We start from the raw sequence: 22,183 nt of genomic DNA, 5'->3' as shown, positions 1-22,183 counted from the left end.
CAGTCGAAACAAAATTGTCATTAAATACACTATTTTATTTCTTAGAATATTTCTAATCAGACTTTTTGAAATATTTTTTGTGCAATGACTAAAGACTATTAAGAAAGCAATAGGCTTTGTTGAAAACAGCTTAAAAGATATAGTTACCTTAACATCTTCTTTGATCATGCTATTTCTTTTATTCTCTACACTAGTCTTTTCTTCGAAAGCTGCAACTAGATCAGTCTTTCTTTTCTTCTGAGATCTTAAAGGAGCTGGTTCTGCTTTCACAAGACCTTTCTTTTGATTAATCAACTCTTGAAAGAAATTTCTTTTTTGTTCATTCAATCCTTTGTCAACCACATCAATCTTGGGCTTAGCTTTTTCTTCTTCTTTAGGGATAGCTTCTGCTTTAGCTGCTGCCTTTTTCTTACTTTTCTTTTGCTTACCTTCACTGGAATGTCTCTTTTTCTCAACTATATCAATATCTTCTGGGATATAAGCAGGTTCTTTTGTAAGACCAAGAAGCCTGCAGGTCTTTTCAAGTGCAGAAAAGTCAGAAATAACTGAGGATCTTTTGGTTTTTGGCTTTTCTTCTTTCTTTGCTTCATTAAGTGTAATATTTCCAATCTTTGTTGGGGGAACTGTGTCAGTTGGTTGACTGGTAGTTGGTTCATTATTATCTTCTTTGACACTACTTTCTATTGAATTAGCGGCATTTTCTTCAACTATAACATCTTTGGTATCATTGACTGGTTTAGCTGGTACTGGAGGAGCAGCTTTCTTTTTGGCTTTTTGTTTAATTGGCATTTTTTCAACAGATTTCCTTTCAAATAGTTTACTTCTAATATCACTGATAGCTCCTCTATGCAACGTGACAACCTTTTCCTTATTAGTTTTAACACCTGCCATCTTCTTCTGTAAAGCTTGCTCATACAAAGATTTGGCAGTAAGTTGGGATCTTAACTTCTCTTCCTCTTCTTTCTTCTTTTGTTCCTCCTGAGATGGATTCTTATATAATTATCCAATTATAACTTTTTGGGGACTTTTATCTATGAAAGGTAGTTGATAAAAATTATTGTAGGTACTACATGTCTATCAAGTCAACAAAGTTATTTTTTTAGTAATTATATTGCATTTTTTATGAAAAGCACAGGATCCAAAAATCAATATTAATGTGAACCTAGTTCATAAACAAGACTGTATTTGGTCATATCATTGACATTAAATGAACAGATTGAAAATATCGAAAGAAAAATATATTTTTAAAAAATACAATATCTGAGATATTGAGGGTAGGAAAGGATGTTGCAATAAAAAAAAAGTTGACTATAAAGGCATCTGGTGTTTAAAACTGCAACTTAAAATTTTGAAGATAAGTAATAAAAATGCATAAAAAAGTTTCTAAATTACAAGGTATTTAATGCTCTTGGTATAAATTAGACTATATAAGTAAAAAAAAGAATGATAATGAAACAGGTAGTTTTGAAATCAACATTAAATTTTAATTCATGAAATTCTTAATTTAATATCGCAAATGCAGTTTTAGGTGAATAACTGACATCTGTGATTAGAGAAGCTTAAGTGTCATACATTCAACCAATCAGAGCGCAGTTAGTTTTCAATCCACCAATCACAGATGTTAAAATTAATTAAATTTAATTGTATTTGCGCTTTTAAATAAAGAATTTCATGAAGAAAAAAATTTTAAAAACACTCTTCAAATTTAATGTTGATTTCAAAGCTGCCTGTTTCATTAAAATTCTTCCCATCTTATATAGTCTAACACACATACATAGACACAGTAAGGGGGACTAAGCTTTAGAGAACACATATAGCATGTTAAAAAGAAAAATATGAAAAAGTGTTCTCTGAAGTGTCCAATAGATTTTCATTTTTCATATTTTGGTACAAAAAGGCAGTTTTTTTTATTGTATTCGCATAAGTCAGCTAGTATAATTTTTAGGATCAGACTTTGCTTTTATTATGGACTGAATGTTATATAATGATAAATAAACAAAAGAAAAAATCTGCCAGATTGACCATCTTGATAATTTGTATGTAGTAGATTTGCATTTATTTGTAAGAATCCATCCCTGAAGTCTTTTTAATTCAGCTTCAGCTGCTAATCTTCTCTCTTCCTCTTCCTTCTGTCTTCTCTCTTCCTCCAGTTTACGCTCAAGTTCTCTTTCTTGCTTTTCACGCCTAGGTAATATCAATAATCAATAAAACTCTTAATTCATTTTAATAATTTAACTATAATAAATCATGGACTTCCAAGCTTTTTCTTAGAGGGGGGGGGGGGGGTAAATACTCTCGATTTTTTTTACCCTCCCAAGAAATTTTACCCAGGAGGTAAAATTTACATTTGTGGGGGGAAGGTAATTAACCATCACAAACTCTTGGGGTAGGGTGTTAAAAATCTATATTTTGGGTGTGAATGCCAAACAATTTACCTGATATGTAAAATCTAAGACACAGTGCCTAGGAAGGTGCTTTGACTTTAGTGTCAGAACCTAAATTGGGACATAGTGCATTTCATTACCCTAGGTTAGGTAACTTTATTTCACTTTTCAATAAAATCTAAAATGCAGCGGTTTTTAAGAAAATTAGATTCAAAAATTTTAAGTTCAATTTTCACCCACTAGGAGTTACCGCATAACCATTACAAGAAAAGCAAAGATTATTTATTTAAAATTTTGAACAACTTTACTTTTATAAAGTCAGTCTCTATATATGAATTATTTAAGGCTGAATTTCCGTGACCTTAGCAAAGCAATTGATAAAAATGGCCATTAATTAACTCACTTCAGGAGTGGTTTTATGAAGAACTTTAAAAAAGCAAAGTTGTTCAAAATTTTAAATAAATAATCTTTGCTTTTCTTGTCATGGTTATGCGGTAACTCCTAGTGGGTGAAAATTGAACTTAAAATTTTTAAATCTAATTTTCTCAAAAACCGCTGCATTTTAGATTTTATTGAAAAGTGAAATAAAGTTACCTAACCTAGGGTAATGAAATGCACTATGTCCCAATTTAGGTTCTGACACAAAAGTCAAAGCACCTTCATTTGCACTGTGAAGAGGCTTAAACCTGAGCGCAAAGCGCCAGAAAATTTTGTAGGTGTTTCAAAGGTAAGGGGGAGGGAGATAACCCACCCTCCCAAAAACTAAATTCAATCTGTCGTGTTCAATACCTGATTCTTTCTTGTTCCTCTTTCTGTCTCCTTGCTTCCTCTTCCTTCATCTTCTTTTCTTCCTCTCGCATCTTTTTAACATCAAGAAGCCTGAAAAAAATCATCCTCATTAATTAATAACAGGATGTCTTTCTGTAGTTTAAGATCTTGCTGATCCTTGAACCGATTTGGTTCTTCCCTACTGTGATGCTCTTTGTAGTTCTACCTCCAAAAAAAATCGCTATTTAAATACTTACCCCACCCCTACCAACTTTTTAAAAAAAATTATAACTGAAATGGAAAGTCAAAATGAAAGGTTGCAGGGATGTAACTGGACAAGACAATGGCCGTTAAATTGATGAACATCCCCAATAAAGAAACACAAAATTATCCCTTTTGTAGATTGAAATTAGTGGTTAACACATTTGAACACTTAATAAATCAACCAATCAAAATTCAGTAAAGTCCCCACACAGTCCACTCGAAGCGACAGTAAGAGAAAAAAAATTTCCCAGTCATAAGGCCAACTGTTTCTAAAATGTCCCATTGAACATATAAATTTAGTGGAAAAACGAAAATCTTAAAATGAGGCCTTTTTTGAGAAAATTAGATTTGAAAATTTCAAGTTCAATTTTACCCCCTAGGAGTTACCGAATAATCATGACAAGAAAAGTAAAGATTATTTATTTAAAATTTTGAATAAGTTTGCTTTTATAAAGTTCTTCATAAAACCACTCCTGAAGGGAGTTAATTAATGGCCATTTTTATCAGTTGCTTTGCTAAGGTCACGGAAATTCAGCCTTAAATAAATCATATATAGAGAGGTTTTATGAAAGACTTCATAAAAGCAAAGTTGTTCAAAATTTTAAATAAATAATCTTTGCTTTCCTTGTCATGATTATTAGATAACTCCTAGGGGGTGAAAATTAAACTTGAAATTTTCAAATCTAATTTTCTGAGAAAGGCCTCGTTTTAAGATTTCAAGTCTTTTATACTAAATTTATATGTTCATTGGGACATTTTAGAAACAGTTGGCCTTATGTCTGGGAATTTTTTTTTCTCTTACTGTCGCTTCGAGTGGACTGTGCCCAAACATGTTAAGCTATCAAACAAAAAAATTTTATTGTAAAACTTTGGGGACTAGTGTAATAAACAGCCCACTGTCCCCTCCCTCTCTTGATTTAATGAGCTTTGCTTTAATTGTTTTTATCATTTTATCATTCATGTTTTTTTTCTTTATTTTTTCTTGTCTTTTAAATTCCTATTTTAAAAGTAAGATACCTTCTTTTTTTGGCCTCATCATGGCCCTCAAACTTGGAAGCAATATGTTGATATAAATCCGGCAGCTTCTTTCTCTAAAGCGAAAAAAAATATTAAGGTAATACAGCTAGTTAAATCGTCCAGTTATCTATTTATTTATCCATCTAACAATATTTATATTTACAATGAGCTCATTTAATTATCTTTCTATTTAATTCCTATTAGCAGATTGTTTGGAAGGTTCCTTTACTGGATGATTATTGACCTGCTGTTCCAACTGTTTAAATTTATCTATCTGTCTAATTGTACCTGGTCACTACTAACAGATTGTTTGGCAGGTTCCTTCTTTGGAAGATTATTGACCTGCTCTTTAAATCTATCTATCTATCCAGTATAGTTAGCAGACTGTTTGCCAGGTTTCTTCTCTGGAGTATTATTAATCTGCTGCTACAGCTGTTTAAATTTATCTATCTATCTAATTGTACCTGGGGCCTATTAGCAGATTGTATGTCAGGGTCCTTGTCTGGGGGATTATTGACCTGCTGTTACATCTGTTTTAATTTATCTATCTATCTAATTGTACCTGGGTCCTACTAGCAGACTGTTGGACAGGTTCCTTCTCTGGAGGATTGTTAACTTGTTGTTCCATCCAATTATATATCTATATTATTGTACTTGGGCCCTGTTAGCAGATTATATGCCAGGTTTCTTCTTTGGAGGATTATTGACCTGCTGTTCCAACTGTTTGAATTTATCTACCTATCTAATTGTAGCTGGACCCTGTTAGAATATTGTTTGGCAGGTTCCTTTTCTGGAGGATTATTGACATGCTGTTCCAGCTTTTTAATGTATCTATTTATCTAATTGTACATGAGCTCTATTAACAGACTGTTAAGCAGGTTTCTTCTCTGGAGGATTATTGACCTGCTGTTTCATCCAATTATCTATCTATCTAATTGTACCTGGGCCTTATTAGCAGATTGTTTGGCAGGCTCCTTCTCTGGAGGATTATTGACCTGCTGTTCCAACTATTTAAACTTATCAATCTATCTAATTGTACCTGAGCCCAGTTAGAAGACTGTTTGTCAGGTTCCTTCTCTGGAGGATTATTAACCTGTTGTTCCATCCAATTATCTATCTATCTAATTGTACCTGTGCCCTACTAGCAGACTGTTGGCCAGGTTCCTTCTCTGGAAGATTATTGACCTGCTCTTTAAATCTATCTATCTATCTAGTATAGTTAGCAGACTGTTTGGCAGGTTCCTTCTCTGGAGGATTATTAACCTGCTATTCCAACTATTTAAACTTATCAATCTATCTAATTGTACCTGTGCCCTGTTAGCAGACAGTTTGCCAGGTTCCTTTTCTGGAGGATTATTGACTTGCTGTTCCAACTGTTTAAATTTATCCAAAGCACTGGCCATCTAAACAATAAATTAGAGTTATAATTCTAATACTTTAAAATCCTTATACTACATAGATTATTTTATGTCCGTCTGTTTTTCTGTAATGTCTGTCAGTCAGTCTGTTAGTTTTTTAGTCGTTCTCTCTGTATGTTATGCCGTCTGTCGATCTGAATGTATTTCAATACTGTTGATTGAGAAAGATGTGATGTTTTTCAAGGAATCTTTTTATGGTTTCTCTCACATAAGCATAGTGCCAGTCAATAGTGGCAATTTTTGTTAATCTAGCATTATTTTCATGTTGATTAAAGAATGTTAATTTAATATCTATTGTCACAAAAAAAAAATAATTACACATACGCACAAATTATAAGCAAAAGCTATATATATAAAATTGGAAAAACATGCAAAGTTTTCTTAAATGTTAAAGTTAATTTATGTATTTAATTTGGATTATTTAAAATTTTTGTAAACAATTATATTTTATTTTTACAATTCCCAAATTAGACCAATTTTAAATTCAATTTTATTTTTTATTTTTGGAAGTGAAGCTGCTCTATAAATCAGGTTTGATAAAAATGTAATAATTCATAGTTAGTTATTAAAATCCTTATTTTATGATGATTTAAAATATTTGTCGAAAATAAAACTTTTTGTGATGTAACAAAAGGCTAGACAGCAAATTCTATAGTTTAAAAAGTTTTTTTAGCCGGTGCCTTCGGCACCTCGGGGCTAAAAAAACTGGTTTTAATCTTATAATAGTACATTTTTATATCCGCGGAAAGCCGTTTATAATACACCTTTCCCTGTGTGTGTGTGTGTGTGTTGAACTTTATAACTGGCTAGTACGCGCAACACTTTTTAATAATTGGCTCATATAATGCCACTCCTTACAAAAAACAAGGACGATTCTTTATTAAAACTACTAAGAAAAAAATGTTTCATAAAAAATCTGATTTTTTAGGAAGCATTAAAAATCTGGTTTTCTTATTCGTTGGCTTAACAAACCTTGGGACTTTTATTAGGTTTTGATTGGTTGATTTATTAAGGTAAGTATTTAAACGTTTCGACCACTAATTGTAATACAGAAAGGGTAATTTGTTTTTCATCTTTTGGGATGCACATCAAATAGTCTTATCCATTTGGCTTTAGATCCATGTGAAAAATCACATTGTTTTAAATCTTAGTTTATTGTCATAATGTTAAATAAAAGAAAAGCCATACTTGAATTAACTTTCTTATTGACTGATTTATTCTACTTACATTTGACTTATCTAATCTGCCCATAGCCAAAGAATTTAAGATTGTTCTAGAGCATCTGTGCTCTAGAAATTAAATATACTTTCCTATTTGAAAAAACACGCTAATATTTTTTTTATCTAACCGTGTGATTTTACGCAGTTTATTAAAGGACAATTTTCTCATTAATTAGATCATTTTAAGTAGTTTGTTAAAAACATTTTTATTAAAATGCATAATTGTATATAAGACATGACAATTAACTAACATTGTAAATCCTTATTTAAAAGTAATAGAATGTCTATTGTCTGTCTGTGTACCAATGGATCTTGCTATCCACTGAACTGATATGGTTCTCCTTTACAATGTAGCTTCTCAGAGGTCCTGGAAAGGATTATAACTATTTGGGGGAGTGTTCCCCCATAGTCCCTAGAGAAAATGCCTCTAGGAAGAAATGACCTTTTCTATTATTTTAATAATTACTTTTTAAAACAAAAATTGAAGGGGAGGTAACTGAATGAATAAGCTTTCAGTTTTTAGTATTAGCCAAATTTTTACCTAAATCATCTATTAACATAATTTTCAAAATCGTGATCAATTATGCAATTTGGTCCAATTGTTCGATGTCTATTTGAATTTGTAAATATGTTTTGTTTGATTTGTTGAGATACACATTGACACAATATGTATATACATTCTAATTCTTATTTTTCAATTGTTAAAAATTAAGCTATAAATTCTAAAAATAATTAAAATGCCATAGAATGGACCCAAAAACAAACTAAAAACTTTTAAAAAAGTTTCTTTTAAAAAACAGAAAAGTTTAAATATATAAGTATTTATCTTAATTCTTATGTAAGTAAATGCAATTGATATGAAAGGTGCTATCATTTCCGTAATCAATCTTAAATAACCACAACAACAGCCATCGAATATTGATAAGATACTGAAGGGGGAGGATGGAAGGGTATCGTTATTTTAGCCAGCCGGTTGTATCACCTTCAGGGTATGAACTGAACATCTGGTCCAACATCCAAGTAATTATATATCGATTATTATTCCAAAGTTTTATTCGCTGGCTTAACACCTAATGGTGCTTTAGTGAATTTTAATTGGTTGCTTCATTAAGTTAAGTGTTCAACCTCTAACTCTATATAATCAACAGAAGGGGTAATTTTGTGAATCATCATTGGGTATACACATCAATTTTGGGACCATTGTCTTATCCCTTTATTGGCTTGTTAACTTTTGATATAGAAATAATTTAAGTTTCCTTCAAAAAGCTTTGTATGAAACAACTTTTTTACAATTGGTGACAATATTAAATTTCGCTGTTGATATATTGGCGGAAATGTTTGTACACCCATTAAATGCAAAAGTAGCTACTAAATTGCTTTTTTTCATCAACTTTCCACCATTGCAAAAATTATTAATGATTGTGTGGTATTCGGCAACCGTGAGCCATGTCTATGGCACCCCTGATCTGGGGTTCGGTGGAGGGTCAATGGCCCTCCCCCGAGTCCTGGGGAAGGGGTCTAGTGACCCCCTCCCTACGCTTAGAATTAATGATTTGAATCTGTCATGTTTATTATGGTTAACTGTATTCTTAATTCTCCCCCACCCTTTCCAGGGATGGGGGAATCATTATTGCCCAAACTGACCATTGTATATGTATTATTGATGCTTTCATGTTATGATTATTTATTCCTATCCATGTAATTATTGTTTGTTGTATATAGCTTTAGTATATCTTAACCCTTCAATAAAGTGACAACTGAAAATAGATGTTGATCATTATCTAGTGAAAGCTAGAGAAGCGTAGCTTCTCTATAGTAAGGTGTCCACGTCTGTCACACTGCCGTAATCTAATTGAACTCCGGTGTCTGCCATTTATCCTCGGCGGATACCACAACTTTGGTGACAGCTGTGTGAGATTACGGCGAACCACAAGTGTAGAGCAGACGCGCATCTGAGGCTAAGGTACTCCCAGCAGTGAATCTGGCAAAACTGACGCAAGCAACCTGAATTACCCACCCTGGACAGCAAAGTTTAACTCTGCATCCGGCAGTTGTGGAAGCGAAACAGCGAAATCTGACGAATAACCGCGAGCAGCGCTGATATCTAACGGAGAATTGAGCGCCAAAAGGGCTGAAACAGGCCTGCGGACCGGCTGAAACAAGCCAAATACGTGTAGACGGCTGAAAATAGGCCAACTTTACTGCAAGAAATAGCAGGATCCGAACCAGCGGCGCTAGCAGGACGGGACATTCCCTGCCGCCATCAGCCGGATTTGGATCAGCGGCGCTAGCAGGACGGGACATTCCCTGCCGCCGATAGGCTGAAACATGCCACATAGCTGCAAGCTGCGAGCTAACATACGGGTGTAGTGCACCAGAACAGAGAAAAACTACGTCAACCCCGAGTATCCTGAGAAGCTACAACGCAGCCACCCATCTAGAAAACAGATATTATATCACATTTGCAGGGATTACCACCCTAGTGTGATGGCCAAACAATAGATTTATGAGCAAAGCTTGGCAAACAAATTGTTGTGTTGTGATAAATCTAAGAATAGAACAGGCTTGGATTACTGTGTATTGTGATAACAGCTAAAAATAGAACAGAGTTGGTCAACAAATCTGTTATGCAATTGTGATAAGGACAAAAATAAAAGCTAGATGTAATATAATCAAAACAATCTCAAGCCCACAGCACAACAACAATACACCCCTTATTCCAAGGGAAGGGGAGGGGCCCCTTCTCCATTGAAGGCAAATACAATCAGGGTGATATAACAGATAAGCCTAAGATTAAGAAGAAAAGGCCTATTACACCAGCACACAGTTACCCCCCTCCCTCACAGGGGGAACGGACGGAGTTACCCCCGTCCCCTCACGCGCTTCCCCCTTCCTACCCACACTAGACTGAGTCCGTCTGTGGTGTGGAGCTAGCGATCGGATACACAGAGCGCCATTCACGGGTAGCGCAACAGAGTGCGGAAAATATCATAAATCCAACGGACGAAACGGACCAATGAGAGAGCGAGCTGAGGGGTGAGAGCGCGTTTTCCCCGTGTGCGCGGATTTGACGGCGCGAACGCGCGTTACAAGGACAGAAGATTCCACGCACACACACACACACACACACACACACTCTCACACCAGAGCGGAGCTACTCCATAGCATTTAACAGGGGTATTTTTAGCAAATAAAGAATTGCAAGTTTCTTTCCTCCTAGCTCTAGTGTGATAAGGGAAAACCCAATCAGTTCCTGACAGCAGTTCAGACCCTCAACATCTATCTACCTCAACACCTAACTATTGATAAGTACAGCCAAGTTATATCTTTGCAACTAACACTCCCAACCTAGTGATACAAACAGTGTTGGCTGTTAGGCTAGGAAGCCTCAAGTGACAACCCCTTCATTGTAGTACTGTATAACTTTGTGCCCGCCGTTTCACCGTTGACCCAATGGACCAGCATCAAGTCCCAGGAGGTGACCAAGCCCCAGGATGGCTCCAGGATGACCCTCAGCCGGCCCCAGCCGAGTACCGCAAGCTGATGCTGAGCAATCTGCCGGAGTTTAGAGGGCCGCCCAAGCAATCCTGGTCGGCACATATCCGCCGACTGGAGATGTCATGGGCGGCTTATCGCGTGCCACCTCATGATTCCCTCAACCGCCGCAACGCCCTACTACTGTCATTGGTAGGGCAAGCGGCGGAAATGGCGTCCCATCTGTTTGGCGAGGCAGGCCAAGCCTTGACCTACGAACAGGTCAAGACCGAGTGTGAATTGCTATTTCGCCCTGCTTTTGAATCCCAAACGCTTAAACAAGCGTTTAGGGATTACAAGCAACACTCGACAGAACCTATACAAGCGTACATATCAACTAAGTGCGCCTTGTATAGGGACGCCTACAACCATGAGGATCTTGAGTTGTTGGTGGACGAATTAAATCGTGGAATTCGTAACGCCAATGTAAAACGCCTCATGATGAACCATGAAATTGCGAGTGTACCTGAGTACACTCGCAAGGCCATGTTCACCGTGACCATGGTTACTAAGCAGCTGAAGGAAGGTGTGTGCTTAGTGGACTCAACCGACGGGCTGACTGGATCTGCCTGCATATGACGAGTCGGAGCCAATGGAGATTGGCTCCTTGGCTCCGGGTCTCCACCAGATGGGGAAGGTCGCTCCAGATGACAAGGTTCCAGGCCGCTGCTACCGCTGCCAGGGGAGAGGCCACCGAGCTCGAGACTGTCCAACGCCTGTGGAAGTTAGCCTAGAGGAGAGGCGCACCCAGCCACGCCGTGACCGTTCTGCCAAGTGTGAGCGTTGCCACTATGACGGTCACACGGCGGCCGATTGTAGAGCTGACTGGGCCCAGGTAGCCAGCCGCAGGCGCACCGCCGACAAGGGTGCCCCTCCAGGGAAGTCCAGCAGAGTGGCTCATATGGAAGGGAGCGCGCCCCCAGCACCACCACCGCAAGCAGCCGCCCCCAGAGCTGCGGACCGAGCTGATGGGATGCCGCAGTTCGGGACTGTCCCAGCTAGGATCAACGTACTGGGCGGCGCGGCTGAACCCAACCGGGTTGGCCTAGGCTTCAGTCTTAACCATCTGGGGCCAGAGCTGGTACAGCCCAACAACATAGCCGAGCCAGAGGTGCTGAGGCCCCAGCCTTTCAGCCTCAACATGATGGAACCTGCCCGACTGAGCCTACCCAGCAAGAGTGGAGGGGCGCTGCCCAGCGTCCCTGAGACGGTGTATGGGGAGGCCCTGGCAGCCGCTGAACGAGAGAGGCAGGAGGTGCTAGCCAGCACCTCTGCATCGATGTATGGGACGCCACCCGGCGTCGCCACCTGGGATGATGGGGGGGTGCTATCCAGCGCCTCCCACCTGGTGCCTGGGGCGACAACCGTCGCCGCCACCGAGATACCTGGATCCTGGAACGAGCCAGCCTCCAACCTGATGTCTGGGGCGACAACCGTCGCCGCCACCGAGAGACCTGAGTCCTGGAACGAGCCAGCGGTCCCAGAGGAAGGGGTGACACCCGTCACCCCCAGCCAGCCAGCGCCACCAGCCTGCAGGGAGAGCCCAGCTACATGCCAGCCAGCGCCACCAGCCTGCAGGGAGAGTCCAGCTACATGCCATCCAGAGCCCTCCACCAGCCAAGGGAACCCAGCTGCTCACTATCAGGATAAGTTGAATTTGTTAAATGTGTTGTATCCAAAACATTGTAAACACCCAGCCTTGTCTGTGCCCCCCGCACCTGAGGCTGGGGAGATTGAAATTTGGGAAAATAAGGACTTGCCTGTGCCACATGCACCTGAGTTCCTAGGGCAGGGGAGGGCATTGAGTAAGGGCGAGCCTGTGCCACATGCACTTCAGCCCCATGCCACTGGGCATGCCTTGGACCAGGGAAGGGAGCACTTAGGGCTAGGGGAGCCGACACCCAGGCAAGTGCCAGTCGCTTGCCAGTCTGTCATTGGGGAGGGTATCGGGGTGCCTCGGCCGCATACAGATAACGCTCAATGGAAATTTGTATCTAGCCAGGAGCAGCCCAGCCGTGTCCAGTCCCAAGAAGCAGCCGTGACCAGAGCCGGAGATCCCCAGCCGCGTGTACGAGGAAGATGGTTACCTGGAAGCCTCTCCCATTGGTGGATGGTCCTGTGGGGCCTCCTGCTGGCAGCCGTGTGGCCTACAACCAGCTACGTCCTGGTGGGGTGGGACTGTGCCAACCCCACCCATGTCACGTCTTACAATAAAGAGAAGATGTGTGACACGGAGCCCCTACACCAGGAGGTGCCCCTGGGCCATGACATACACGTCCTGCAGCAAGTCAAGGTGAGGGAAACCACTGGGTTCAGCTGTCAGCTCACCGTGTCCCAGTGGACATTCAGGTGTGGGGTATGGGGTCACCTCAAGGTGACCTCGGTCCCCACCCTCATGAGGCCAACCAAGATAGACCCAGAAGCGTGCCGAGACCTGGCCAGGAACCGAGTATACACGTTGCCAGGCAAGACCCAGCCACTGACGTTCCAGCTGAACCACCCCCTGTTCTTCACCATCGACATGGTGGGCGCCCTCGTCAACAGCCCCGAGGGGGTGGGTTGCGAGGGGGAGGACGTCCACTTTGAGGGCCAGCTCTACCGCAATGAATTAGTGCTCCAGGAGCGGCGACTGCTGGTCAAGGAGGAGACCTATGTGGTGGAGGATGGACGGGTGGAGTCCCAGTCTGACCACCTGACCCTCGAGTGTCCCCATTCTGAGCTGTCCTGTATCACTGGGGAAGCAACCTACGTGTGGGACCACCTGGGAAGAGATTGCCCCTTGAGGCTGATCCGCAGCCTCCAGCCCAGCCTGGTGAGGGATGCATACCTGGTTGACCATCAGGCCCAGTTTTTCATCAACATGACCAACCCCACCTCAATTGTGAACTGCGACTTCGAGGCCCATGCCACCAACCATCCAGCGTTGTTCGTGGCAGCTGACCCAGCCGCGGCTGCGCTGCCCAGGGTGTCGGCCAGGGATGTTGACGTTCCCCTTCAAGCACAGATCCATGCAGGTTATATTGGGTTTACCCTGGAAACGCGCATGAGAAGCACTGCAGCAGAAGAAGTAGCGGCCAACTGCTGGAAGCTCCAGCAACTAGATCCGGCCCACCCGGTGCGTGTCCAGGGGAGCACGTTCTCGGTACTGAGGGGAGACATCCTGCTGCAGCTGACCTGCCAAAGGCACAAGTATGTTGTCCGCGAACACAAGGAGTGTTGGGACAAAGTGCCAGTGGAGCCCACAGGTTTTGTAGACGCTGTGACACGGGTATACAGTGAGCACGCCACCAAGATTCCCTGTTCCTCCACCTACCCCCTGACTGTGCACGCGGAGGAAGGCTGGATAGAGTTAACCCCTGCTCCCAAGAAGAGGCCACCCCCGCTGGATACGCCTAAGCAGTTGTTGACAGAACCCTTAGATGACTTCAGTTCAGGTGGTTTGTATTCGCAGGCTGAGTTGAACGACTGGCAACAACTGCTGGCGTTCCCAGCATACAAGAGTGCCATGCTGACCGGCCTATCCTATGGCTCCTGCGTTCAGCAAGGCAGCTGTTCGGCCACAGGAGACCATGGGATAGTGTCCTACAACATTGACCGACTGGCGGAGGAAGGAGAGGCAGCCCTGGATGTCTGGGCAGGATTTAGACAAGCCATCCACGAGTGGGGAGATGGCGCCGCCATACTGTGCTTGCTGTTGCTGATCCTCAAACTGCTGGGGGACCTAACCATCATTTCTCTGGCAGCAGCACAAGGAGGAGTCCGGGCAGCCCTGAATGCGATATCACAAGTGTTCCTGTACCATCCAGCTTTGTATAGGAAGGCGTTGGCTAGAGCCAGGCTCAACCATGCCAAGTCCCGGGACTTTTCAGTGGACTGGGATGCCATTCCCATCGGCAGGGAAGCCGCCGAGGAAATGGTGTCTATGAAATCAACTGACAGCGGGCATGACCGCCCAGGTAGGCCAGGACCGCCCTCCGGCAGACCCCGCGGCCCCTCAGGAGGACAGGCCGCTGCTCAGACAATCAACCTGGCAGCCAGTGCCCCAGCCGCTGCCAACAACAACCCGCAGGCCCCACTGCTGACCGTTCCAGCAACAACTGTGCCACCAGCAAACCTGATACCTGCCGGCGCTGACCAACGTATCCAACCCAAGTCAGCCTCTGCCTTCTATCCCACATTGGGAGCCCATCAACCCTAAGAAGATACTCACCACTAGGATTCCATTGAATCATTATCGTTTGTATATATTTTAGCCCTAAGGAGCGGGCCGAAGGCCTCAACCACTGTCGGAAGTCTGATAGGGAAACCACCTCCCAGCCTTCCGAGGGGAGAGTTGTGGTATTCGGCAACCGTGAGCCATGTCTATGGCACCCCTGATCTGGGGTTCGGTGGAGGGTCAATGGCCCTCCCCCGAGTCCTGGGGAAGGGGTCTAGTGACCCCCTCCCTACGCTTAGAATTAATGATTTGAATCTGTCATGTTTATTATGGTTAACTGTATTCTTAATTCTCCCCCACCCTTTCCAGGGATGGGGGAATCATTATTGCCCAAACTGACCATTGTATATGTATTATTGATGCTTTCATGTTATGATTATTTATTCCTATCCATGTAATTATTGTTTGTTGTATATAGCTTTAGTATATCTTAACCCTTCAATAAAGTGACAACTGAAAATAGATGTTGATCATTATCTAGTGAAAGCTAGAGAAGCGTAGCTTCTCTATAGTAAGGTGTCCACGTCTGTCACACTGCCGTAATCTAATTGAACTCCGGTGTCTGCCATTTATCCTCGGCGGATACCACAACTTCAATGAAAGAAATAATTCTTTACAAAATGAGCTTAATGTACATATATTGTTTAGTCCTTTGACACTGTACATAATTATTATTTGAATGATCTGTCCTTAATTTTTTATATTTTTTATTCAAAGTTAGTTTTTAAATTAAATTAAAAAAGCTATCCGTTAGTTACAAAACTGACGGACAAGACATAAAATAGATATTCAAATGTTCGAATGATGCGATTTTATGAAATATCAATTCATCCATAAAAATTATTATTATAGACAGCTTTCCGTGATATTAGAATGAAAAATTAAAGATTTAACCGGTTTTGTTAGCCCCGTGGAGCCAAAGGTATTAATCAGATGATTTTATTTTAATATTCGTGGAAAATTGTCTGAAATACGATGCTATACATGATTTTCCATATGCTGAAAGCCGGTTCTTCCATCGAATATTTATCGGTTTCTAAGCCATACTGGAAAAATATAACAAATTTGAAGATAGTATACGAACTTTCAACATTTAGATTTTTCCTGTTTTAAAATCATTTATGCAAAGCTTTTCTATAATATGTGACTGTATGTCACAGCGTCAGTAGTTTAATCTTAAAACTTTTGCAAAGCCATTCTAAATCCAGCAGTGATCTTTACATTCAAAAGAAAGCAATTATTTCAATTTTGACTCAAAGGAAATACATTTTTTTAAAATATATTATTCGACGTAAATATTGAAATATTAGGTCTAATAACATTATACCTAAACATCCTAGAATTCATTTTTTTCGAAAATTATAAGTAGATTTCATGTAGCAAAAAATAACATGTTCAATATGGATAAGGGATGTACAGACTTTCTGGTAACAATTTGCAAAGATTATTATATCCTTTTATATAAGATAGTAAGTTTTTTTTGTCTGTAGCGAAGAATCTCGCTAAACTCTAAACTCTAAACTGATATGGTTCTCCTTTTCAGTTAAGCTTATTATAGGTTCAGGGAAGGTTTTAAAACTTAAATTGTACCTAAAGGATGTTTGGACATTGTGGTAACTATTATAGAGTTCCTACACATTCTAAATCGTACCTAATTACTACAGGAATCAATTCAACAAGTCAAGTTTTAAATCGATAGGACAATAATAATTTGCCTAATCTACCAATAAGAGCTATACGGACAGAAGTACGCACGGACGTACGTACGGATGTCTGTCCATCCATAATTCGTAAAAAAATCCCTTTTAAAAACAATGAATATATCTAGATATTAAAGAACAATAAAACACCTAAAAGATTTCAAAAATATGTATTTTTTGTCTAATTAACATATGATAAGAAATCCCAATTACGACTTAACTGGTAAATGTCAAAAGGACAAGAATGATTACAAACAAAAGTAGCGAAGTAATGTATTAAATACTTTGACAAAGACCAAAATGTCTTATAAATCAGTATGTGACGTCATAAAAAGGAGGGAGATGAGAGGAAAAGTGGGAAAGAAAACCCCTAAAAAGAGATGGATAATCCCTCATTTTTATGACGTCACATAATGATTTATAAGACACTTTGGTCTTGGTCAATACTTTAGGTGCTTTTATTAAATTTTAATTTGTTGGTTACGAATTAGAAATGTCCTAGCATTTCGACCAATTATTTTAATTTATATAAGGGTTAATTTGGTTATCATAAGTGGAGAGGTAAATTTTTCATTCACTGAGATCTATGATCTATTGCAGACAAAGTAGATATGTTAGATAGCATTCAAGGAGGTAGGGGACATTTGGCTGTTTCTTACATAATAAAAATTTCTTATTCGTTGGCTTAATAACTTTGACAACTTCTATTGCATTTTAATTGGTTAGTTCATTAAGTTTGAATTTCAAACACTTGCTGTAATCTACAGAAAGGCAACTTTTGTGCATCATCATTGGGAATGTTAATTTATCGGCCATTGTTATATCCCTATAGATCACTGGATAGCATGTCGATAAACAATGTCGATAAATTATTCAATATTAATAGTACTAAAAATGTGAATAACTGCCGACAGACAGTCTTATAGATTAGCTACCATATAAAAACGTGATTTTTCAAAAATTTGTCCCCAGTGAAACGTTTAAAATGTTATTAAATCGACATTAGTAATGTCATTATAAAAAAGGGATTCCATTAGTATTGCTTACTGTTGTTTATAATGTAAACGATATTATCAAGAAAATTAATTTTTATGGCAATATTTAGCTAATATGTCTCTATGAAACCTTTTACCTGTTGTTGATATCAACATTGAAAATGTCAACACAAGGCCTCCAAGTTTAGCATGGAGAAAGTTGCATCATAATATTATAGAAACTATTTCCGTATCGTTCCAGAGATCTAAAGAGATAAGACAATGGCCGATAAATTTATGTATTTTCCCAACGATGATACACAAAATTACCCCTTTTATAAATAACCATTAGTGGTTGAAACGTTTGGACACTCAAATTTAAAAAGCCAACTCAATAAAAGCCCCCAAAGTTTTTGAAGCAACGAATAAGAAAACGTTATTATAAAACTTTTAGGACTAGTGGAATAAACAGCCCAATGTCCCCTCCCTCCCTGGTTTCTTTCATAGGATTTCTTACAATTAAGCAAATTTAAATTAAAAGCTAAACAATCAATTCAGATAACCATTTATTTTTGTGTTACAATATGTGTTACTGTTTTTTCCAGACTTGTGCTTTTATAAACAACTACCCCTTTCATCAAGAGAGAGAAATAGAGAGGGGACAATGGGCTGTTTATTACACTAAAGTCCCCAAAGTTTTATAATTACGTTTTCTTATTTGTTGGTTTAACAACTTTTGGGACTTTAGTTCATTTTGATTGGTTCATTTATTAGGTTGAGTGTTCAAACTACAACCACTAATTTTAATCTACAGAAAGAGTAATTTTGTTTATCATCATTAGGGATGTGCATCAATTTATCAGCCATTGTCTTATCCCTTTAGATCCCTGCCTTTCATCACATGAACTTTTCTAAAAGACTTTAAATTTTAGTAGCTTTGCTAATACAAATACTATTTATTCAGCTTATATAAAAACCTTAATTGGAAAGAAGGAAGAAATGGCTGGTTGTAAAAATAATATGCGGATTTTTTTACAGCAAAAATGCCAACAAGTTTTTTTACTTTCTAAGCTACTCTATGATTTGAATTATGTTTAAAGTGCATTTATGCAATTTTAAGAACGGGGCAGCTCTTGAATTTTAATTATCAGTTTACACTTACTTCAGAAATATTTGGAAGAAATTTTTTTTCTTTTTCTTATCTAAAGAATTTTCTGTTTAAACACTAGTCCCCAAAGTTTTACAATTATGTTTTCTTATTTGTTTGCTTAACAACTTTGGGGAATTTCCTTGAATTTGGATTGATTGGTTCATTAATTTAACCAATAATTGTAATCTACAGAAGGGGTTATTTTGTATATCAATTTTGATGTACATCAATTTATCGGCCATTGTCTTATCCCTTTAAATCCATGAGTGTCTATTCATCTATTATTTTATGTGATTCGCTATCTGCATGTTGTCATCCTTGTTTGTGATATACATAAATGATCATTGAGCGTAGCGTCACCCACCAAAAATCCAGCCATTTGTATTTAAATTTTCCTTATGACATTTTTGCTTGTAAATTTTTGCATTTTTTCATGTTCAGAAAAGATATAATTGCAAGAAAAAATATATTTTTGCGGTAAAACTTTTCTTCAAGTATTGGTTTTTTGTTTATATTTGTATTTAAGTTTAACGGTTGATTTTTAAGTATAAATTACCATTACAATTCTCTTTATTAATTTTTTTTCTTAAGCTGCCAATAAACAAGAAGTGTCATCTTAAATTTTTTAAATATTACTATTTAAGCTCTTTATAGTCCCTATAAAAAAGGAGATAAATTTGAAAACTTTGTGACGAAATGTTCCGAATGACGACATATTGGATCCATTATTATAATATGACGTCATTTGGGATACTTTGTCCAAAAGATTTAAATTTATCTCCTTTTTTATTGGCACTATAAAGAGCTGCATTACAATTGATATTTTCGTTCTTGTCATAAGATAGATAGAAATTGCATTTATTTTAATCAAAGATGAGTTTTGTACTTTGTCTACTCGGACTATAATTACACAGGAACAAGACAATGGAAGATGAATTAATGTATATCCCAATGATAATACACAAAATTACCCCTTCTGTAGATTAAAATATGTAGTTGAAACGTTCGAACACCCAACATAATGAAGCAACTAATCAAAATAAGTTGTTAAGCCAACAAATAAGAAGACATTATTATAAAACTTTGGGGACTAGTGTATTAAACAGCCCATTGTCCTCTCTCTCTCTGATAGTGGAATAAACCATAACTTATATAGCATTTGTCCGCTTGTTGTCGGCTTCAAGTCTTGCATACCCTGCGTTATACAAAATTATTATAAAGAATGTTTCCTAGTGCTTCTGCTAATATCATTTTTAAAAACCATTTGCTTGATTATACGACCTTTTTCTAAATGTCTTTTAATTGCATGTTTTTATAGCTTTCTTACAAATGTGATATAAACGGCTTCGACTTTGAAGATCTATTTTATCCATTATTTACGTCGACACCAAGTCCAATTTAAGCAATACTACAATATGACATCATTACATATTCTTGTGTTTTGAAAACAGAACAAATTATTAATAGGAACGTACGACATACTGAGATTTATTGAGAAGCTACGCGTCGAAAAAATCAGTTTTCCGCTAACTAACATAATTTTATATGACCGAATTTTAATTCCTAATAATTTTAAGAATAGAGACAATCTAATCTAAAAACAATTGGAAAGGTATAAAATAGAAAAAAAGTTATAATATGATAAATTTTTAATAAATGAATCAATACTAAGCTTCCATGTTTACCTACGGTTAGTAACATTACACTAAATTTACTATATAACATATAAGTATCTGCAATATGATCTTTTTTTAATATCTCTATGCGTGTCACAGAATTAATTGGTCTAGTTAATTAGGAGAAAAAATCTTATGAAAAATTGAAAATAGGATGACTGTGTCAAAAAGTAGCATAGCATTTCAAGAAGCATATTAATCCCTAAAACGTCTGGGTTATCGGATCTTTTCATTAAAATGTTTAGGATCTAAGACGCAGCTTATAGTGACTACTAAAAAATTACGTCATACAATACAAATGACTAATGACAGGCCAGTATTATTAACCAATGCAATGGTAAAATGTAAATACTGACAATTGGTATTTTGTAATGTATGACGTTTTTTAGTTTTAGTTTACATAACTATTCAAGCCTAAGGTTGGAAGCAGCAAATATTGCCTGAATAAAAAATGTCATCATAAAATACAAATAACCAATGATAGACCAGTATATATTTTACCATTGGTCAATATAAATGACTTATCATTAGTCATTTGTATGTATGACATCACTTTTTAATAGGCACTATTTGCTGCTGCCCAAGGTTGACGGTTTTTTATGAAATTAACATTTTCTCTCGGTTCACTGGTTACTTTATCTTGAATGTCAACGGTAGAAAGATTACAGACAAATTTTATTTTAGAAAAGCTTTGCTTTTCAAAAAGTATGAAAAAATGAGATTCTAGGTGTGGTATGCGGCAGCTCTGGACCATGCAGAAACCAAGACATTATAGTGATGCTACGCACCTAGTTAAATCCTGTTATTCTACAATTCTGAAGCCACCTGAAAAGATGTCAGATAACGGTACTGATTTTATCTCTCAGTTGTCCTGCAAATGGAGGAAGGGGTGTTACCCCTCCCTCTCCCATCTTAAGCACCGGAACCTTCCCCTTCAACCACCAAGTTATCAGCACCACCTCAACCCTGAGGATAAAGGATCTAAACCTGCCCCCACACAGACTGTTGTTGTCACAAGTAATCATCAAACCTTCCCTCTTTAGTACCCAGACCTACCACTCAACCCCTCTATGCTTATCTACCTATTGTGCTGCTCCATGGGCTATCCTGCCTGCCCCAGACAGGGATAGCCATCTACCTAACCATTGCAATTATCTATGTTTTACTGTATGATTTATCTTTAACCATCTTTATTCCTAATCCATATGTATTTATATTATAGTTAACTGTATTCTTAATCCCCCCCACCCTTTCCAGGGATGGGGAATCATGATTGCCCAAACTGACTATTGTATATGTATTATAATGCTTTTATGTTATGATCATTTATTCCTATCCATGTAGTTATTGTTTGTTGTATATAGCTTCAGTATCCTTTACACCTTCAATAAAGTGACAACTGAAATAGATGTTGATTCTTGTCTAGTGAATGCTAGAGAAGCGTAGCTTCTCTATAGTAAGGTGTCCACGTCTGTTCACACTGCCGTAGTCTTTATTCGAACTCTGGTGTCTGCCATTTACCCTAGGCAGATACCACAACTTTGGTGACAGCTGTGTGAGATTACGGCGAACCACAAGTGTAGAGCAGACGCGCATCTGAGGCTAAGGTACTCCCAGCAGTGAATCTGGCAAAACTGACGCAAGCAACCTGAATTACCCACCCTGGACAGCAAAGTTTAACTCTGCATCCGGCAGTTGTGGAAGCGAGACAGCGAAATTTGATGAATAACCGCGAGCAGCGCTGATATCTAACGGAGAATTGAGCGCCAAAAGGGCTGAAACAGGCCTGCGGACCGGCTGAAACAAGCCAAATAAGTGTAAACGGCTGAAAATAGGCCAATTTTACTGCAAGAGATAGCAGG

The 22,183-nt window shown here is 38.6% G+C and overlaps 1 protein-coding gene across 1 annotated transcript in view; it reads right to left on the bottom strand.

Moving 5' to 3' along the window:
- Positions 1 to 22,183, bottom strand: part of LOC145335439 (uncharacterized) — a 113,431-nt gene that overhangs the window by 6,193 nt on the left and 85,055 nt on the right. The window contains exons 5-9 of the mRNA XM_080181184.1: positions 5,741 to 5,836; positions 4,434 to 4,507; positions 3,174 to 3,263; positions 2,080 to 2,184; positions 148 to 982 (exon numbers count right to left, since the gene is read on the bottom strand). Of these exons, the coding sequence (XP_080037310.1) occupies positions 148 to 982; positions 2,080 to 2,184; positions 3,174 to 3,263; positions 4,434 to 4,507; positions 5,741 to 5,836 (1,200 nt within the window). The remainder of the gene's footprint in view (positions 1 to 147; positions 983 to 2,079; positions 2,185 to 3,173; positions 3,264 to 4,433; positions 4,508 to 5,740; positions 5,837 to 22,183) is intronic.

The sequence above is a fragment of the Acartia tonsa genome, chromosome 13, assembly GCF_053477335.1.
Source record: "Acartia tonsa isolate MP-2025a chromosome 13, ASM5347733v1, whole genome shotgun sequence".
NCBI lineage: Eukaryota > Metazoa > Arthropoda > Copepoda > Calanoida > Acartiidae > Acartia > Acartia tonsa.
Note: the sequence above shows the minus strand (reverse complement) of the source record. Positions and strands in the feature narration are given on the sequence as shown.